The sequence below is a fragment of the Gadus chalcogrammus genome, chromosome 12, assembly GCF_026213295.1.
Source record: "Gadus chalcogrammus isolate NIFS_2021 chromosome 12, NIFS_Gcha_1.0, whole genome shotgun sequence".
In the NCBI taxonomy this organism is placed as follows: Eukaryota; Metazoa; Chordata; class Actinopteri; order Gadiformes; family Gadidae; genus Gadus; species Gadus chalcogrammus.
The window spans coordinates 30,779,441-30,800,563 of record NC_079423.1 but is presented as its reverse complement, the minus strand read 5'-3'; the positions used below and the strand labels follow the sequence as shown (position 1 = coordinate 30,800,563).

The 21,123-nt window shown below is 48.0% G+C and overlaps 3 protein-coding genes across 3 annotated transcripts in view; 2 read left to right on the top strand and 1 right to left on the bottom strand.

Annotated features, from left to right (window-relative positions):
• The window catches only part of dot1l (DOT1-like histone H3K79 methyltransferase), a 31,084-nt gene extending 25,777 nt beyond the window's left edge, over positions 1-5,307 (top strand). The window contains exon 28 of the mRNA XM_056604663.1: positions 177-5,307. Coding sequence (XP_056460638.1) covers positions 177-184 — 8 coding nt within the window. The 3' untranslated portion in view covers positions 185-5,307. The remainder of the gene's footprint in view (positions 1-176) is intronic.
• Positions 5,308-9,319: 4,012 nt separating this feature from the next.
• On the top strand, positions 9,320-15,591 carry oaz1a (ornithine decarboxylase antizyme 1a). The gene is given in 6 exon segments (XM_056604750.1): positions 9,320-9,503; positions 12,318-12,384; positions 12,386-12,472; positions 12,982-13,157; positions 13,473-13,558; positions 14,943-15,591. Coding segments are annotated over 6 exon segments (666 nt in total). The 5' UTR covers positions 9,320-9,384; the 3' UTR covers positions 15,074-15,591.
• peak3 (PEAK family member 3) lies at positions 15,490-19,360 on the bottom strand. The gene is made up of 4 exons (XM_056604689.1): positions 19,146-19,360; positions 18,443-18,597; positions 17,032-17,615; positions 15,490-16,857 (listed from the first exon to the last, which is right to left on the bottom strand). The coding sequence occupies exons 1-4, from the start codon at positions 19,217-19,219 to the stop codon at positions 15,826-15,828; spliced, it is 1,845 nt and encodes a 614-aa protein (XP_056460664.1). The 5' UTR covers positions 19,220-19,360; the 3' UTR covers positions 15,490-15,825.
• Positions 19,361-21,123: the final 1,763 nt, after the last annotated feature.

Below are 21,123 nucleotides of genomic sequence, written 5' to 3'. Positions count from 1 at the left end.
CGCTTTAGCAGATTGATTGTTTTTCAGCTTCCTACTCCTTGTGAGTGCGTCCATCCCGACTAAAACCGTTGACCCGGGTGTGTTTTCAAAAGGCTTGGCGGCCGCCGGCCCCCAGGTTCTCGTGGCCTGACGCTGTGTCTCTCCCCCCCCCCCCCCCCCCCCCTGTGCCGTCGCAGGTAACTGATGAAAACTACCTCAACCCAACGTAACCTATGCAACCGGGACGCTCACCGTACCTACCGATGCTTCAGAACACCTCCAGACCCACCGCCTCGAGACCGGCCACCGGACTGGGATGTAACGCGTCTGCACCACTCTATTCACACACACACACACACACACAGGCAAACACGCACATTCTCAGACACGCACCCAGACTTCCAAAGCATAAATCATGCTTACAAGTGATGAAATTAATGTCTAGATGAATACAGATGTGTCTGTAGTTGGTGGTGCTTACAGGAATTGAACTGTCGTAACATTACATTGCGGTGCTCTAAGAACTAGTTTGGTATTATTTTTTGTCTGTCATGATTAACCCATGGCTCTGATTTTGCTTGAATGGTGCATTTAATTATTCAAGAATCAATGAATCCTCTTCTTCTAATTGAATAGAATATTTTCTATTCGTGAGGTGGATCCAGGAGTCCCTTGATAGCCTTCAGAATTGTCCAATCACATCACTGATCCGTCTGTTAAGCCCCTCCCACTCGTTATGCCTCGTCCCCACAAGTCAGGCTCCTGATTGGTCAGTGAAACACAAAGTGTGTGAAATCGCATCTCACTATGAGGATAGAATTTGGGAACAAATTCTCATGTTGACTTCGCCCATCAATAGAGGACCCCATCCACTCGGACACCAACTAAAACCCTTTCCGGACTCCTAACGTGAGCCGAACCTGCAACTCTAGCCAAACATTCTGGGACTCTAACTAGTCATGTGTTCAGTTGAGCAGCAAACCGGCATGCACGCATACACAGGCGCGCGCACGCACACAGACACGCGCACACAAACACGCTCACACACACACTCACACATCCACATCCTCACACTGGGAATCCAAAAGCAACAAGGACTACCGTACTACTGGACTGTTGTCACACTTTGTTTTGTTTGGCTTTTTAATTTTCTAAGTTATTTTTCTAACAGTGTTTGTACTGTGAATGGGATTCAATATTAGACTGTACAATTGTGTATAATTTAGATTATTATATTTATGCTGACAGTCTTTTTGGTATATTTCTCCCCCCCACCCCCCCCCCCCTTTATCAATCCTAAATTGGATGGATAAAGTAGAATGCAATAGTGTCTACTTGACAGTCTGAAAAAAAGAAACAATGGTGCTATCTCCAGACTGTGCCTGAACTTATTTATTCAATATTGAAAACATCTAAAGTAAGTTAAGACAAATAAGTACACTTGGTGCTGCTTGTATACAGGGACTTTTGTTTTGAAATGCCACCTACTAGTGGCATTTCCTCTGTTCTGTCTCCTCTCGCCCTAACAAGACTGTGGACTGGACAACGAGGGTTAGGTAAAGCTCGCCTGCAGCAGCTTCCTCCAGGTCCCGTTACGCCCGTATAAGGCTGTGGCATTCCCTCACGTTTCACGAAATAGTTTTTATGTTCTCGAGATATTTGGTTTATGAACACGACACACTGTTTTGTACATATGTTATTGTTGGCTCCTTTTGTCTGTTGTCATTCTAAAAAAATAATGGATATATATATATAAATATATATATATATAGATACATATATGAATATATAAGTGAATTGGAGATAAGAGTTATGGTAAGGCTGGTCGTAATATTTGCTGTACACTCCAAATTAGATAACCATCTTAACATACCCATTAGTTTGACCATCGATGGTGTGACTTTAAAGGTTGGGTATGGGATTTGCGAAACGCCAGCAGATTTTGAAAATACATAACTCAAATGGTCCTACCCGCTCTCCTTCAACGCTGACTCTGACTCCACCCATTCCAAGTACATGGACGCGCAATCATGCACGAGCGCGAACACAGATGCGCGAGAGCGAGCCATTAGCTAGTTAGCTAGCTCCAGTAGCTACCGCAGGATAACAAAAAACAGAAGCTTGCTCTGTGTCACGAGCTTTGAGTACGTGCACGATGGGGTCGCGCGGGGGGAGGGGGAGTGCAGTACGACCGTTTGATTGACGTACTTACTGTCCAATGCCACTCGGTGGTTCTGGAAATCATTGGCTGGAGTTTTTCGAGCCCTGCCCGTTCCACAGATGATTGTTTAATTTTCATGTCAGTACTTCTAACTCAGTGGCTGTAAGTGGGTTATGATAACGATTTCAAATATCTTTTCAAAAATGGCCAAAAAAGAGAATTCCATACCCAACCTTTAACCAGAATCTAGTGGTGGAATCATCTTGAAATATGCCAGGCGTTTTAACGTGGGTTTTATGTTTATTTTTACCATATTAGATTGTGCGGGAGGAAAATGGTGCTTTTTTTCCAAATAATAAATGTATCATTTAATAATAATTTTATTTTGGTGCATACAATACGAAACCTCAGCCTCATCGCCCACTTCCGGTCCTCGCTCGACGGCGGCCACGTCTGGTGACAGCGGGTCTGTGACGTCATCACGGTGGTTTGAATAGTGAACCTGTACTTTGAACCCACGCCTGTTACTGATTTCCGAGGGTCAGTTGGAAAACAGTAAACGGGTCCAACAGAAGTCTGTTGAGAGGAAGCAGGTTTTCGTTCAGTTTAGCAACAGACGTCATGATTGGTCCAAAGGATAATCAAAGCTTTTGATTGGTAGTGCTTTCCTCTAGACTCGGGTTTGGTTGATCTGTGAACACACCAATGTGTTTGTGAGGGGGTTCTTTTTCTAGTTGAAAAAGAAAAAAAAACTAAAAATCATTTTTCAAAACCCATAGCCGATCTTAAGTTCCCAGCACTGAGAGGTCTTTTGTAATTGTAGGATCTTGTTGACACTGTTCAGATATTTCTTATACCTGGTGTTTGATACGAGTTCTGTTGTTCTGTATTAAGGTTTTACGTTTTGACTCAAAACGCTGATCGACTTTGAATACTACTTGTGTTGACAGCGCGGTGCTCTCCTTCACTTAAAACAAGGAACATGCAGCTATTGAGAAAGTTCTCCTTTCCTGTTTTCTGTGTGCTACAAAAGGAGCGTGGTTTGGTGACGCGCAACCCAGCTTGTCTGGTGACTATCCGATGCTCCATCTCTCAAACTTCCTACAATCTCAACGCTGGGGCGATGTATGTGCGAGAGAGAATACGTTTGTTTTGGTAGCCGTGAGCGCTTTTTCCTTTTTGGTTTACTCCTTTTGTTTTTAACCCTGTTCCTGTTCGCCGTCGCCTCCTATATAGAGTCAAAGCGACGCGGAGTTGTCGCCGAGGTGCCTCTTCGGTCGAGCGCGACGCGCGTAAAATCCTCCGCTCTGTTCTCCGTCTTTGTGACGAGAGAGAGAGCGCTGCAGCAATACAAGTGTCTGGTTATTTTGAATCCTGCCAAAGGTTACACTCAGGAAGAACTCTTGATTGCTTGAAATTATGCTACAATGCAACCCACCAAACGACTGCATTACGCTGCTGTCGCGGGGTCATGTGGAGAGGCTGTCTGGCGCCTCTCCAGCCGGCGTTCAGCCAGCATCGCACAGTCACCTGACGATTGGCCTTCGAAAAAAAGCGCCTTTGACCTCACGTGCTACGTCTCCTTGACGAAACAACGTGTTCTCCCTGACCCGTACATCAGGCCACTTCAGCCAAGGCCTTTTCTGTCCCAAACGCCTCGCTTTAGGACCAGAGCTCTGTGTGGGATTAGAGATGGAGCGATTCAGTTGATGCAGTCCTTGACGTAGGAGAAGCTGTCGTTTCAGAACACCTGACCTGTGTATAGTGGGGCCAGGCCTGTCCTTAACGTAGGAAGAGCAGTGGTTTAATACAGATGACCTGTGTATAGTGGCCTGTCCTTAACGTAGGGTAAGTGTTGGTTTTACTACAGGTGTGTATAGTGGAGGGCAGGCTTGAGCTGCAATAAAGGCAAACCCAGGTTCCAAAACGCCCTGGGGGTTTCCATGGAGATATTCTTGCTAGTTGGTGTTGGTGCTTTTATCTTAAGATGTTCTAATGACGAATTGAAATGTTTTGTTTTGCTTTTTATGATTATTATTATTAAAATGGTTTGATATAAATTACTTGTCTCAGTCTCCACTCCTTGGGGTGGGCCGTGTCTGGGGGAATGACAAGGTCCTGTTGACGGTTTCTCGTCATGTTGATGACAAATAGGCAGGAAGGTATTAACTGAAGTGATGACAGCATGGGAGGAACCGGTAAAAACGAGCCTACCAATGATTACATGTTTGGTCGAGTCATGGCTAGCCTGGGGAATTGGATCACTTGGATCCCTTGTGTAGAAATAGCTAAACCTAATTACCCTGATTTGGGTAGCTATTTTTATGTGTGCATGCGTTTCAACACTTGTAAATGTTGATATATTATTGTTTTTTCTAAACCAATTGTAAACCTGTAACATATATTTTTTTCCTCGCACATTGCGGATCAGGGCTGTGCAATGTGTACACAGTGGGTGCCATTGGTTACCCAAGATATATGCGACTCTGTGCCAAAGCCTTGAGTTTATCTCTTGGCTTCCACCACTCTGAGATTCGGGAGGCCTTGGTAGACTGAACACAATGGAGCAGCTGTGAGAGGTTCTCTATGCAACTGTGGATGAGATACTTTGTGGCACTTCAATCAATATGGTATAATAAAAATGGGATCCAATGAACTAGGATTTGATCAAGGTTTTATTTGAACATTGTACATATAATTGTGTAATTGTTCATAAATCCTAATTTAACTGAAAGTCGGTCCATGCACGGTTGTATAGAAGATTCTTTTATTTTTAAAACCAAAATGCTATTTCATCCTGACCCCATTTGAATCATTGGCAAACGTATTCACTCGTCACCAACTAATCACCTATGTGTTACCTAGTTTACATGAAGCTAGCCATTGAGCCATAGAATCAACCTGTTTCGTGGGATCCACGAAAAGTGTCAACACGGTTTCAAAGTGTGGCCGGTGTGTAACCATTCCTCCCATCATCCCTCGGTCTGGACGCTGTTCTCACCGCCGCTCAGCGGAGTCTAGCTAGCTGGAGGGATGAGAGCTCGGTGTCCCTCCAACAACATCTCTTGTGATGTTTTTCTCCTTCCTTATTCCCTGCTCTTATCGCAGATAAACCTAGAGAGCATGTGCTGTTCTAACGGGTAGACGGTACCGTAGAGCGCCGAAGTCTGCAACACGCCAGGGTGTTGGCGTCCAATCCAAGGACAGGGCTTTTTTCAATAAGAAGGCGTGTGTGTGTGTGTCTTTATAAAGAAGACTTCCCCTGAGCCTGGCCCAAAAACAAGGGACTCAGGCAGAGCCAGAGACACGTCGCAGGTCTATCTATTAAGCATGTTGGCCGTTCTGCGTGCGTGCTGCTGCCTGGCGTGGCTCCTGCTGAGGTGTGGGGAGGGTCTCCCCGAGCAGCTCCCAGACAGACCCGGGGCGGACGGACAGAGGCCAGACACGGACGTGGACACCCCATCTGCAGGTCGGATTATGCCCACACAAGCAGTCGGAAGTCTGGAGAGACTTTTATAGTTGAAAGACATTTGTGTGTAACTTTGTTGTTCTGCTATGTTGTCCCAGCCATCCATTTCCTGTGGGTGACAAAGAAACGGTTCCTACACCATCCCGGTGTCTTCAGGAGAGTGTATTTATTACAAATTCTAACCGTTGTCCACCACTCATTTTCCTTTGGTCCTCCCAGGGGCAGAGGAGCCCTCGGACGCCTTCTCCTTCCTGCGGGAGCTCCAGGCCTTCCTGGGCGTCGTCTTCCCCCTGCCCCCCGGGGAGGCCGTCTCCTTGAGGGTGCAGCTGCCGTCCCTGAAGTCCCTGCCCAGCCTGGCCCTGGGGCCGGCCTCCAGCGAGACGCTCCTGGTGGGGCTGCTCAACTCCTCCTCGCCCACCTTCTTCTCCTTCCCCGCCCCCCTCCGCTCGGTGCGGCGGCTAGGCCGCGGGGGAGAGCTGGCCCTGCCGCCCGACCTGCTGGAGGAGCTCCGGAGGAAGCTGGGGACGCTGGAGCAGCAGGTGGAGGCGCTGATGGGGGAGGTGGCGGTGGAGCAGAAGGCCGTTCGGAGCCTGGAGCGCCTCAAGGCTCTCAGTGCGCTTCCCAGGGAGGTGCGACCAGCAGGTGAAGCCTTCAGGGGTTACCCTTCATACCGCAGCGTTGGTCAGTGCGAGGTGTCCGCGCGTTTTCTCAAAAAACACAAAAAGAAATTGCTCAAAGATGTATGTAGTCATTGTTGGTATTGGTAACTGGTATACGTGGAATAACCCTTAATCCTTACATATACTTTTACTGTATCGGGATCCTATTTATTCCGATTACCTCGCCGCAATGACTTTGAGTGAGTGATATTGACACTGCGTAGACTTAAGGTTTCCATCCTATCTTGCCCCCCCTTCCAGGAGAGCTCCAGTACAGAGCCTTCCTGCTGATGCTAGCCCTACAGACGGTATCGCAGGCCTACGAGATCCAGAGAGGCCTGCGAGCCGCCAGAGCCGGTCAGGCCAGCGAGAGCAACATCTGTAGGGTGCAGGAACACTATATGCAACTGGAAACGTATGTGCTGTCGCCCTGCAGGGCCTCTATCAAAAAATGCACCGGGGTGTGTAGCTTCCCCCTGCACAACCCGACCAACCACGCCGTCGTGATCTTTGACCAGATCCAGAGCGGCGCCTTGCTGGACAGCTCCGTGTGCTGCGTGCCAGTGGCCTACGACTCCCTGCGGGTGGTGGAACTTATGGATGACGGGACCACCCTCAGCCACGTCAAGGAAAACATGTTTGCCAAAGAATGTGGCTGCCGTTGAAGAACCGCCTTGCCTGTAGCAACTGAAGCATTGTACACCTCTGGTGCTGGTGTTACAAGAAAGGCGGTTAAGGAATACATTATTCCCCTCCGCGGTTTGACTGAAATAGATCGTACAGATGTTTTTTTCCAATTCCATTTTTTCCTTCCCGATTTTCGATTTCTGAGCTTCAGCATCGGCCGATACCGAGTATTTACTGATACAGCCCCTGGCATTGCGTTGATATATATTTGATGTACTTGATTCGTTTTTTAAATGTCTTCACGTTTTATCATTTATATACATATTGACATTTGTTCTGGCTGTAACTTGTGTACAATTTTGTGACTCAGAATAAACAAAGCCCGTTTTTTTTCTTCCCTTTGCTTAACAATCATGTGTCTATTATATCTTTATTTGACAAAAGGTTATATAAACTGTATTTCAACAGCCAGAAACAAACAAAACACATGTGAAAGCACTATTTAATGGCTTATATTAATAAACACCAGTGTGACATACAGTGGGTCCTATTAATTCCATGACATACATAGCCTCTGCTCTAACCAATACATATCTCCATAAATGAAATCCCTAGGGCGGTTCGTATCACTCTTTAGTCCTGGGCCTCAACACGACCCTCCCGCTGATTGGTCGTTTCCTCCGTCGTATCACTCCGACCTCCTCCGTTCCCCACCAGCCAAGAACACTGGACCACAACGACCCCTGGAGTCACAAACACACACACACACGGAGCGCTTTAGGCCGGGTATGTTCTGTAGCGCTGCTCCTTCACCTGTGTGGGACTGCTGTCATGTGCCGTATGGATACCTTGGAGCCTTCCAGACCTCCTACATACAGGACGCCCTGGTACGTCTCCTCGTAGACGTAATCCACCGCTTCTACAAGCACATCGGGGGGTTTTAGAGTTCAGTTTAAATCAGAATCAGCTTTTATTAAAGGGGTGATGTCACGCCACCACTCGGTGTGAGTGTGATTAGCCCACACCTGGTGCCATGACACCACCCGTTTAAGATAGCATGCCTTACACATGCCAGGAATCGGATGGTTTCATTACCTCGAATATTCACTCAAGTGTTTCCCCTCCCCCCCCAGTCACACGCATATAGAAGCCACTGATGTTCCTGCACCACCAACCACTCCTACTTCCCGTGAAATTCAACATGTGCAATACAAATGTAGACGCAAACACACGTTAATCTATACTATTTATACAATTTCCTCAATGCCTTTCACAGCCTACATGGCGCATTCTCCGGATGAAAGAATAACTCACCGTGTAGTTCATTCATACTGGAGCTCACCAACACCACGAGCAGCGCCACCGCTATGCAGCGGTTCATGGTGAAACCCTTCCATGGGTTAGCGACGTCGTTCAGACTTTCGATGGACAGGATCCGCTCATAAGACACTAAGGACAGATGGACTGTCAGCTTCGTTGCAAAACAAATCTGTCATATCATGTTATGATAACAGCAAGCACGCGTTACTTACTTTTGGTGACTTTAAACTACTTTCTTCCAACTTGCTTCTGGTTTATTCTAGGGTGAGGATTTGGGTTTAGCTTCAATAATTCAATAAAGATATGCACATTGCACACACACACACACACACACACACACACACACACACACACACACACACACACACACACACACACACACACACACACACACACACTCAATGCAGTTGCGTCTCTATTTTAATAACAACTTGCCTCATGCATTGCATTGGCAGGTGTACTTTGAAAATATTGAAAAATCCGACAAAGAAATCTTAAAGTAGCCTACACATGTATTCTGAAATAAAAGGAAGGATCTTACCAATGTTGAACATTTGCGCTCATGTTTTGACCGTATAACTAAAAGGGCTCGAACTCAGCGCACCACGCGCTGTGACAGGTTGACGGGCAGGCGCAGATGACGGCTGTTGGAAAGAAACATGGCGGCCGCAGCTACTGTTAACGCTCGTGTTTTGGGTTTTACCACGGCTGCTGAGACCAGATATAGGATATACTGTGCACACAATTTATTTAGCAACTCCATGCACAGATAATAATTTGACTGTGTGTTGTGTTGCATTTCACATGTGATCGCATACCGGTACACACAGAGCATAATTTGACAAAAATGCAGACCAAAAATATCCGAGACACGGGATAAAAGCCCAAGATTGTGAAAAGCTATGATTACGTAATAATAATAAAACAGATTATTTTTTATGATAATTATATTATTTATAATACTATAATAGTATTATATTATTATTATGATATATACATTATTAGTCCGTGAATCGAAGTAGAACACATGACGTCATGTCATTATCCGTGCGAGTGACGTCACGGCCCCCTGGCCACTCCTCTCTTACAAAGTCCGCTGCGGCGGCTCGCGCCCCTCCAGTACGTTGAGAGACGCGAACAGAGAGTATCTGAGAGAGGAGGTCGGGCGGATGGTCAAATCACACCTACAGACGATACTGAATAGCCACTGCTTCGTTAGAGAAAAAGAGAGACACTCCGTCGAGATGCCCGTCGTCGAGAATCCCAGTGTCACCTCCGAGAGTGAGAGGTATGTGTCCAGAGAGGATGAGAGGTACGTGTTCAGAGAGTGAGAGGTACCTGTTCCGAGAGTCAGAGATAGGTCCAGTGAGAGGTAGGTTTCCAGAGAGTGAGAGGTACGTGTTCATAGAGTGAGAGGTACGTGTTCATAGAGTGAGAGATAGGTGTCCAGGGAGAGTGAGAGGTACGTGTCCCTGGAGCTCCAGCCCCGGCCCCGGTCGCCCTAGCCGCCGAGGCCTTCACTCCGAGCCGGAGATCTCCCTGAACGCTCATGACTTGTTTACATCGACTCGTCAAAATGATCGGGGAAACGTCGTCCATCAACGCTACTTCTCGTTCTTATGTCTAAGCTGCTGAAGTAGTCCGCCTTAAACCATTTAAAACCCCAATAAAGACTTTAATTTAGATGATTGTGGCTCTTTGATGTGTTTTGAGCAGAGTTTGACCGATACTAACCTCTGGTTATTAATCCGCTAGCAGGCTAACAGGCTAACATGCTCTATGACTGCAGGGGGTGATGCAGCCCACCGCGGGGTGAGGTGTTAACGTCCCGGGCACTGGGTGAACGAACCATCGGGTTCAGAGTGTGTTTATATAGGAAGATGAGCCGTCAGGTCGGGGCTCTGAGCTATCTGACTGGCTAGCTGCTACCCCGGACGGCTGGTGGTGTTGTGGACGGAAAGTAAACACATGTGTCAATCAAACCCCAACCCAGAGCCTGTGTTGTCCTCGGATGAATCCGTGGACTCGGTTCGGGCCGTGTCAGTATCGTTATGTTCATGTATGAAATGCACGACTGCGACGTTTTGAAGGCAATTAGTGTGATTCCCAATCGATGGATATTTGTGTATCAGTGTTTTTCCATCTCCCCTGCATGTGCGTCACGTAGCTTCGGGCTATGGGTATACGGTGTATCCTATTGGCTCGAAACGCGTTTGAATCCACCACACAAAAATCCCGTATATGTGCCGATCTAATGATGTGGTTCAGAGTCAATGCGATTACAGCAATTAATGCAAAAATCGGCTTGTTGTTTAGTTTCTCTGCAGATGTAAAAACGTGATGGTTGCGCTCGTTAAGTTACCCAATATAACGCCCGATTGCGCAGGCTTTGATTAGCGCGGTTTGCTTTCATGTCCTGACATGAAATGGGCTTCATCGTTTTCGTCAGGTTCGACAATTAGACGCGCTTAATATTAGTGGAAATGTCCCCCTGCTATCTGTAGCCCTAAGGGGAAATAATGTAGGAAGGAAGAAGGAATTCATACATGTTGGTCGACGTGGACCTGTCCTGTTTTGCGTTGAAGTGTGACGTTTGAGTGTTGCGGTTGGATTATAGTCCTTCGTGGACAGTTCTCAGGTATAAACAACAGTTGGGTAATAGGTAACCACGTCGTCGGTTTGCACGTCTATCTACCGGTTAATACTAGCAGCTCTCTTGGCACAGTAGAGGCCAAGTTCCCTGTTAATTTCTGATATACCAATGTGATCATTTGTACGATAGGTAATCTTCTAGTTATAAAGATCACAGATGTCACGTGCACCCAGTGGTTATCTATGCAGAAGTAAAACCCACCCATGGTGAAAAAGCATTTACATTTCTAAAAATGATACAAATGAATTGGGTTTGAACTCACAACCTGCCATCAGTGCTAATCAACCAAATGCATTAATGAATTAATCTACCTATCTAAAACGCGTGTCATTATCTGTTGGCTTCGTGGAATAATCTTTTAAACTAAAAATGCGTCGTTACGCAAGCAGCCCTCATCCCTTCACAATGTGACCCGAGCAGCTGTCCTAGCAGAGATAACTCTTCCGGTAAGGTTGTGTTGTGTGCGTTGCCCACTTTGCACACAAGCATTCTCAAATGCTTTCGGCCATGTCAACAGGGGTTTAATTTTCAGACAAAGAGGATTTGGGACTAGAATCACTGGTGGCCGCTGGCCAGGTACTGCAGTGACCCCGGCCAGAGGCTTCCCAGGCTGCTGCCCGCTTCCTGTGTTCACTGTGGTGAATTCCATCTTGTTATGTAATATGGAGCCGGGCTCCTCTGAGCCGGCCGTGAATAATGCATACGGGCTCGGGAGTTGAAGCGCGAGGGCGACAATGGCTTTCCTCCTTTGGGTTCTCGCACGTCCGCTCTGAATATAGCACGGCGGTGGCGTCTGCGTCAGCGGCCGTCTGTGAGTTTGAGTTGCCGTGGCGGCCGTGCTGTTGGTGGAGCTTTGGGGGGGGGGGGGGGGCGTGCGACGCTGTCACCGCAGGCTGCAGAGACATGCATGCCTCACAAGGCTAGGTCAATTTCCTAATGCATTTACTGGCCTCTTAAATCAAAATGGCTGTCGGGACAGCTTTTATAATCTGTTGTTTTCTCCTCTGCTGCCGTGTCTCCTTAAGTGGGTCAGAGAGCAGGCAGGTACATAGGGTGGCAGTGTTTTTCTTGCCACCGACGTGACTATCCAACCTGTGGTTAAAATGTTACCCGGGCACGTTTTCCATTGTACACGGTGCCCCCCTTTATCACGTCGTAAGTCTTCGCGCTTCTGTGGCATCGGAAAGTGTCGAAAGCAAAGAAAACAATGTTCTGCTTTTTTTATTTTTCGTCGTGCCAACAGATTGCGTCACCGCAGACGAAGTGGCGCATGCTCATTGTCCCGCTGTTGTGTAACAAGTGAAGCCAGCCCGGGGCACGTCTCCTACATGTTGTGTTGTTCGGCGATGTGTGCAGTCGAGTCCCCGCCCCTTCCTCTCAGCCTCTGTAAACACGACGGTGCCCTCGCCCTAACCGACTACGTTTGTCTCCTTGTCGCCGTTCCTCCAGCATCTCCAGCCCCCGGAGGTGCTCGCCCCGCAGCAGTCACCTGTGTCCGGGGCCTCAGTGGTGCTCCTGATGCCCCTCACCCACCCCTGAAGATCCCAGGTGGGCGAGGGAATGATCAACGGGATCGCAATCTTTCTGCAACGCTTTTCTACTCGGTGAGTTCAATGGGAAAAGGGTTTGTTTTTGATTGGATGTTGTTAACCCCTGCCTCGGCCTCTCTAAAGGATGCGGATCTGCTTCACTGTCTGATCCAGGCCCGTGTCTGTTGTGCTATCAGAATCAACCTTGATAGCCATCCATCGTAGCGCTTCACAAGCTGTCCTCTCACTATCTTGTCTATGAACAATAAATCCCTGGTGTCCCTAGCTTAATTCACAGGTTCTTTCCCCGCCATTTTCGATCAAATGTGTTTTAGGCACTTATCCCTATCCTAAACGGATACAACTTTATTCTTTCTAAACTATAAACACACTGGCAGACATTTTCATGTCTGCCAGTGTGTGTATACCTGTCCCTCTGGTATACACACACCAGCTCTGTGGGCTGACTCCCTGTCCCTCTGGTATACACACACCAGCTCTGTAGGCTGACTCCCTGTCCCTCTGGTATACACACACCAGCTCTGTGGGCTGACTCCCTGTCCCTCCCTCTCTCTGTCCTCCAGGACGCTCAGCTGCTGGTTCTGGAGGAGCCCCTTCCCGCCAACGGTAGGGTGCGCTTCCTCCACTTTGAGCCCCGCCGCACTGAGTGTAAGAAGTGTGTCTGGAGGGTGGCACTGAAAGGGGGGAACCTCTACATCGAGATCCTCCCCGGGCCCCTCCCAGAGGGAAGCAAGGACAGGTGAGGCCGCGTTCCCACACGACCCCCCCCCCCCCCCCCCCCGAGTTAGCCATTACAAGCTGTTTTGAAATTGTGCAGCTTCTGACATCACAGGTGGGCGTGTCCACCTAGATGTATGACAGATAGTTGCGCAACGTTTGCAACAGTCCAGGTAGGCTGGGGGGCTGCTCTACCCAGCACCCATCTAGGTGGACACGCCCACCTGCGATTTCAGAAGCTGCACATAAAAAAAACCAAGAATGGCTTGTAATGGCTGACCACGCTCACACCTGGTGGTATAATATGTCCCCTTCAACTGTTGTTCTTCTCCCTCAGTTTGGCACTTCTGTTGGAGTTTGCGGAGGAGAAGCTGCAGGCTGACCACGTGTTCATCTGCTTCCACAAGAACCGGGACGACCGAGGTGAGCCCGCCCGGCCCACTGCGTCCCAGCAGACACACTCAGTGGGAGCCCTGGGGTAGATACCCGCCCCGTCCCTCGAGGGCTGGGCAGTCGGGTCGCTAAATGGTCAAAAGGTGCCGCCTCTGATCCGTGGTCAGAGAGATGACCCTTCTCAGCGTAGAACCTTCTGTGTGGGGTTAGCTACGGAAAGAGTTAAATCTGGATCGATTTATGACTATTCTCCAAGTCTTAGAAAACAAAGGTCAGGCGTCCTCGAACAGGTACACAACGCTTGGTTAACCAATAAACCAACTTTGAATAAGCTACCTCAGCTTAAACCGGCTCCATTATGCCTGTGTATACTTTGGACCTAATAGTTCACCCATGTCTTCCTTTTATAGTGCCACACAAAGTAATAGATTCATTTTTAAGTGAGGTACACTTTAGACTTTTGAAGTACCGATTGTTAAGCCTGCCTTTCAAATCAAGGTTGTGTAAAGATTAGAAACTACATTTTAAAGGCCACCGACAAGAAAAGATGACACTTGATCAAACCTGGGAGGGATATTCAGGAAATTAACAATACAGATAATATATTCAATATATAGGCCTGGGAAGTGTGGACTATTAGTGTCGAGGTGTCCCTGAGCAAGGCACCTCACCTGGACTGCTCCCGACGAGCTGGCTGTCGCCTTGCGTCGTTGCCACCGCCGTCGGCGTGTCAATGTGTGTATGAATGGGTGAATGTTAGACAATATTGTAAAGCGCTTTGAGTGGCCACTGGTTAGAAAAGCGCTCTATTTATGCAGTCCATTGACCGTTTACTGATGGAAGCATCGTGGACCTGTTCCACGTCACCTTGACACTTTGTCTATTGTGATTCCATTCGGCCTGGATGTGATTCAGACTCCTGGGCTCATAGATGTTGAATAGGGCGGGGTAAAAATATCGATTCATCAATGCACTGCAATTTATTTGTTCTTGATTCAATTGCGATTCAGTATTTTTTTTTAATCGATTATTTCCATAAAAAAAAAAAAAAAGAAGCACGCTCAGTCATTGCAATCTAGAAGCGAGTATGCCTACATGTACTTGCCCTTTTACATTTGTCCATGTTATGATTATTACTTTTATACTGCAAGTTTAGCTCAGGAACAATACTATACAATGGTGTATTCCCCCTTTGCTAGTTAAAGAACATTGAAATGGTTAATTCATTTTGAAATGGTTATTTTAAATAACATTGAGGTATTTTTTTTTCATCTGCACGCATTATTGAATCGATATCGAAGCAATATAACCAATATCGAATCGATATCGAATCAAGGCCTCAAGAATTGAATTGAATGGTGGGGTACCTGGCAATACCCCGCCCTTGTGCTAACTGTACCCCCCTCTCTCTCAGCTACCCTGGTGCGCACCTTCAGTTTCCTGGGCTTTGAGATTGTGAGACCGGGTCACCCCCTCGTCCCGGCCCGTCCTGAGGCCTTCTTCATGGCCTACACCATGGAGCGGGACTCTTCTGACGATGATTAAGTGACCCCATTTACCATTCTAACTGTTGTTGTTTTTGTTTGGCTTCAGAATCCCCCCCCCCCCCCCGTTTTAAATTTGTAATGTTGGTGAAGGTTAATATACTTCCCGCTCAGTGTTTATTTTTCTCTCCGGTGAAAGGCGTTCAGGTTCGTTTTGATTTCTAGCTACCATCTGCTGTATTGCAATGATGATTAAGATGTTACAGGCCAGGAATATAAATTAAGCATCCGTTTGAAATCATCCTGTTTTAGTTATTTTCTCTGTGATGTGTAGTGCTTCAATTCCTGTACATCACTTTTGATGCAACCCAATGATCATCTCTACAAGGTCGTCCTAATGGTGAAATCCTACATGTCATTCATGTCATTGACGACTATTGATTCATGTTAATATATATTTTTTTCAATATGTGCATGGATTTCAATTTGTTCAGGTTCTCTGGTCAGAAATGTGCTTGTTGTAACTGTTCTAAATAAAAATGGTCACTTGGGATTGGAAAGCAGTCGCATGAGCCCCTTATTTCAACACTGCCGATGCAAAGGCGTTTTTTATTAGATTGTTTCAACGCCGTTTTATGCGATGCAAAACAAAAATGTAGAGCAGCGGTGGTGCGCATGATCAGAAGACTCGCAGCTTATAAACAGCCACGCAAGTGTGGCAGGCCAGTGACGTCATCTTCAGTGTAACTTAATACAGGTCATTGCCATAAATTATAAAAAATACATGTATCGAACCAAAATATTCTAAATATTTCATAGCTTTCGGAGGAGCGCTAGGCGCTCGGAGGCACTGCTCAACTCCTCGGCGTCACAGGACGCAAAGTACCTGAGGCGGAGGCACGCCTCCCAGTCCATGGGCGGCCCGGCCTGGAGAAGGCCCCTCTCGGCCATCTTCAGCACCAGCAAGCTGCGGCTGATGGTCAGCCAGGAGTTCATGGTGGACGTGGCCGAGCCGATGTGGAAGGTGAAGAGCTGGGCCCGGGGCCCCCAGAGGAGGGCTTGGAGGATGGTCTTCGTGTGTGACAGCGGCAGCGCGGCGCTCTCGTCCTGAAGCCATCCCGCCAGATCCAGCAGTCTCTCAGTGTAAGGATCGCTGGTGGATTTTGGAAGCGAGCCCCGCTTGACAGAGGAGAGGCCTTGGAGAATCAGCCCTCCGATCTGGGCGTTGGTGGAGGACACGGTGTGATGTTTGGAAGAGGCCCTATAGGGTGTGTTGTTGAGAACCACGCGAGGCGCTCCTATTCTCTCCCAGTGCGTCTGAACCGCGGCTCTAACATTGTCTTCACCCGCGTCTCGTTCTTTGTCCATTCTACTTTCTGCTCTGTCGGACGCGGCTGGCGCCCTACTGGGCCACACAAGGAAAACATTGGACGGTCTTAACTCTGTGTACATTGCTCCGTTACTGCACAGCGGCTGTAGGCCTGTGGCCACCTGCAGCAACAGGAGACACAGCTGTTTCGCATATAGCGCGGGATCAGAGGTTTGCTTGGCACAGCGGCCCTGAAAGAAGTCCCCTAGTGTGGCTTGAGGAAAATCTCTTTCAACACTCACAGCATGTCCCCTCTCCAATAACTCTATAATAGTCGGAGAGTTATTTATGGGGGAAACCAGTTGGCTGTCAACAAACTCACTACTGCCACCCAGTGGCCGCATTGGAGGTGTGCAGTCTGGCTGTGCTGCTGCCTCTTGTGTTCTGCTAGGTGAGAAATTAATGAGGACTTGTCGCAGGTTGACGTGCGGCGACTGGGGGACGGAGTGGGCCGAATGGTTATCTGGATTGTACACCTGTATGTAGAAATGCAAAATGGCCAATTAAGTATTTTTGAGTAAACATTAGATATTTGAGATGTTTTTTTGACAGTGGGTGGTTGTCATGCACATTATAATATGCTATTCATATTAAAATATCAAGAGCAACATTCAATGAACATGTTCGATTTTGTTGCAGTATGGACTTACCCTTGCACCCAGTACTTTGTTTGGAAGCTTGTTGCAGTGCAGTTTGATGTAGACGTCATCTCCTATCTGCCTGGGCTCATACCCGTCACACAGCTGGAAGTCCTCCGGTGAGTATGACAACCCGCCAGCCTCCCCTAGCATCAAAAGGTCGGACTCCAAGGCGTCCGCAGCTTTCCGGAGGAACAACAGATGTCTCTGCGCGATGATAACCCCCGCGGCCTCGCTCGACAGGTACGGCAGCACCTGCTCGTCCGGTGTGTCAAACGACAGTTGAGAGAGGGGCGTTGTGTCACTGCTGGGGTCGGACGATAGAAGCGGATTCGCTGTGGCTGCTGTCTGCGCTTCACTGCGCTCCGGGGAAATGGCGCCCTCTAGTGGCGACAATATGTAGAGCGGGTTGTCGAAGCATCGTAGGTCGGTGAGCTGTTTATTGAGTGCCGACACGGGGGGCCTAGGTGGCCGTTGTGGGGCAGTAGGCGGGGTGCACCCCTCGGGCATCGACATGGCGCGCACCAGCTTCTTACGGGGGACAGGTGGGGGAAAGCCCTCTGAGAAAACCTCGTCCTCATGACAGCAGGATGAGACTGCGGATTTCAGAGTGAGCACGTCAATGAATGGTCATTTTCACAATAGATGCTCATAGGAAACAGTGGACAATCTACAAGAGCTAAAAGCACCAGGGGGTCTATTGTATTGTTAAACTCTACAACCCACTGCCAGTATATTGGCGGCGGGCGTTTATTTATATTCTGAATGTCTGAATGAAGTGTAATACCAACACGATAGTCATACTATCGTGTGTATGAATGCGGCTCGTATTTTCAGCGCTTGATGAAGACGCCTAGGATGTCTGATCATCAGGGTGTGAAATGTGTCTCTTAGGTGTAACTTCCTTCCTCCTGTGGTTCATGAGAAAGAGGAACCGCAGAGAGGGCAGGGCGGCACTCAGAGAGAGACACACACTGGAGCGACGCACATCAGAGCAACACGCCAGAGCGACGCACAATAGAGCGACACACAATAGAGCGACACACACTGGAGCAACGCACATCAGAGCAACACACCAGAGCGACGCACACTAGAGCAACGCACACTAGAGCAACGCACATCAGAGCAACACACCAGTGCGACGCACAATAGAGCGACACACTAGAGGGACACACACTGGAGCGACACACAACTAGAACAACGCACACTAGAGAAACACACACTGAAGAAACCCACTAGAGAAGTACACTAGAGCTCTTATTGTAGGTCGCTTTGGATGATAGCGTCTGCTGAATGGCCTGAATGTAAAGGTTAATAAAACTGTAAATGTCTAAGCAGGTTGATCCCAGACATTGGTGTTTCGGCCCCCCCCCCCCCCCCGCTTGTCATGGCCGACCCCCTGAGCTATGACCTTTGACCTCACCGGAGCCCTTGTGTAGGGGACACTGGGCCTCCTGGCAGAAGACCCCCTCCAGGAACACGTCTGGGTCCGGCTGGTCCAGCCGGAGGCCGGCCAGGCTGGGCAGCCCCACCATCCCCCAGTCCATGTCCACGTTGGAACCCTCGGAGTACATGCTCCTGCACACGCACACACGCACGCGCGCACACACACATGCACACACACACACACACACACAGCACATTGATTAGTGGGAAACAAAGGGACTTGGGTCCCATGGGCTCATGACGGCTATGAGTACGGTTATAATCCCTGGCTCATGTTCACTGCTGTGCTCTTCATCGGGGTTAACTACCGCAGGTGTGGAGACATTCCCTTTTGCGTAACTTTCATTAGGTCGTGATATGAGCACATCGCCCTTGTCATTGGCCATGTCGAGGGTTATCTAAAGACAGCGGGCTTTCTAATGCTGAGAACATGTCCGCACAGCCGTCACAACACACGCTCAGATGGATCCTTGCATCCGCTCTATCTCTATTTACATCCTATATTTCTCAATGTGTAACATATAATACAGGCTACATTCATCCATTGAACAATTGTTTGGTTTCATCCCACAGAACCAAAAAACCGGAGGAGGAGAGGGTCGTCACGGCGATGGTGTTCAGCGATGCAGAACCCCCAGCCGAGGTCGGCGGGGGGTGGTGGGCGGGGGGGGGGGACCTACCTGCGCTGCTTGGCGGGCAGTGCTGGGGGGCCCGAGCGTGTCTTCGTAGGGCGAAGGTTCCCACCCCACTCCATCTGGAAGACCGGGTGACTGCTTCCCCCTCCACTGGGTTGAGAACCGAAACGCTGTAGATCCAGTTTATACAGCAGCACGGAGCCTTGTGTCAGTTTCTCACTGTGGTATAGTGCCGCAGGTCATACTGATGCCCTGTTTGAACTATTCCCCTCTCGTTCTGGCTGGTTCTGCCTCTCTCTCCTTCTCTCTCTCTCTCTCTCTCTCTCTCTCTCTGCCTCTCCCTCTCTCTCTCTCTCTCTGCATCTCTGTCTCTGTCTCTCTCTCTCTCTCTCTCTCTCTCTCTCTCTCTCTCTCTCTCTCTCTCTCTCTCTCTCTCTCTCTCTCTCTCTCTGCTGAGTTGAGGTTGGTAACGGAAAAGCCTAACTGCTGTCGCTCTTCTAACCTCAGTTTGAAAAAAATGAGGAACAAGCTATACCAACAAAGTATTTTCAAAAATCTTTCATCATTTCCTTCAGTTAAGAAATTACCAAATCCTAGATATGTCAACCTGAGTCCTTCATTTGGTAAGAATTGTATTAGCAAAGGCACTATTACTGCCATTTAAGTATTTGAAAGTCTTTTAACCTCTACAAAGGTATGCTATTCGTATTAATTATTCTAATTTTAAGTTTGAGGAAGCCACCAGTTTTGTTTTCTGTTCTAATACCTTGGGTGATGAGCGGTAAAACTGTCACACCGAATAACATAATCCCTGGGGCTATGATGGCCATAGGCTCTAACTGCATGATGTTGCCTCGCTCAACCATAGATAGGGAGGTAACAGACATTTATTTATCATGAAAATCTTTGAGATGACCTCTTTAAAAAGGACAGGTGTCGTTTTCAAACTATATCAAAGTTCATATTTCCGCACTTCAGGTTTCCCGCTATTAGTCATTTCTTTTTCACAGCATGAAAAGCGCGCAGTCCCCTCTCAACCATCTCAAAAGATATTTTTAGCCAATCGCTCCTCAATTGTTTTATTTCTCACCTTTTCCAATCTTGGATGTCTATATTCTTCCACTGATAGCCAACAGGCCCTTTGACAAACATGTTTCAGTACCACCATTTCCAACCTCTGTACCTCAAGCTAGGCCAGAACAAATCTGGGAAATTACGCTTTCAGAATCTGGAATAACAATGTCAAGGGCTAATAGTTTTAATTGTTAATTATACAATGAGGGCTAAAGTGTGTTCACTTTCAAGAGACGAGCGTCAACACATCAGGCAGAAATCATTCATTTTTACTTGAAGATGTTTTGGTTTTGGTTTCCTCCTGACGGAACGAGATGCTCATATCAGCAAGTCCATAGCCCGCAGTGCGGCTTCGCTCTACTAGGTCCAACGCTCTCACGTCATGAGAAGGCCTCACCAATTCAAGACATGTGTTGAATCATGGCTGCGTGACCATGGTGAAACAAATCAGGGCCGGAAACAACACTCATGTTGGCCCCTCTCGTTGAATTTATTCCAGAGGCCCCAGCCATGACTCAGTGTTTCGTATTGAGACTACCCACTCACACACAATGTCACTTGTCTTAATGGCAGAACATGGAGGAAGATAAGGGTCTCTGACTACAAAGCTCTAGTGGGCGAGCGTCATTGGCTGTCTCTCTCTTCAGCTGCGAGCTTCCTCCTCGCACACTCAGAGAACGAGGGGGAGAGGAGAGCGTGGAGGGTACGAGAGCACCGTGCAGACGTCAGGACAGACCCGGGTGAGTGCATGCTCTCTTTAGCGCTGGTCCGAGTGAGGGAAAACAGACACGGGGAGGGATAGATTACATATCCACCCAAATGAACCTATGCATGAAATGCATTGACATAACTAAAGACATTTCGTCTATGATTTTAGTTTATTTTATAAACACACAATACAGATGAAGTTAGGAACAACTCCCCCCTATGTTGAATATATATATGAAAC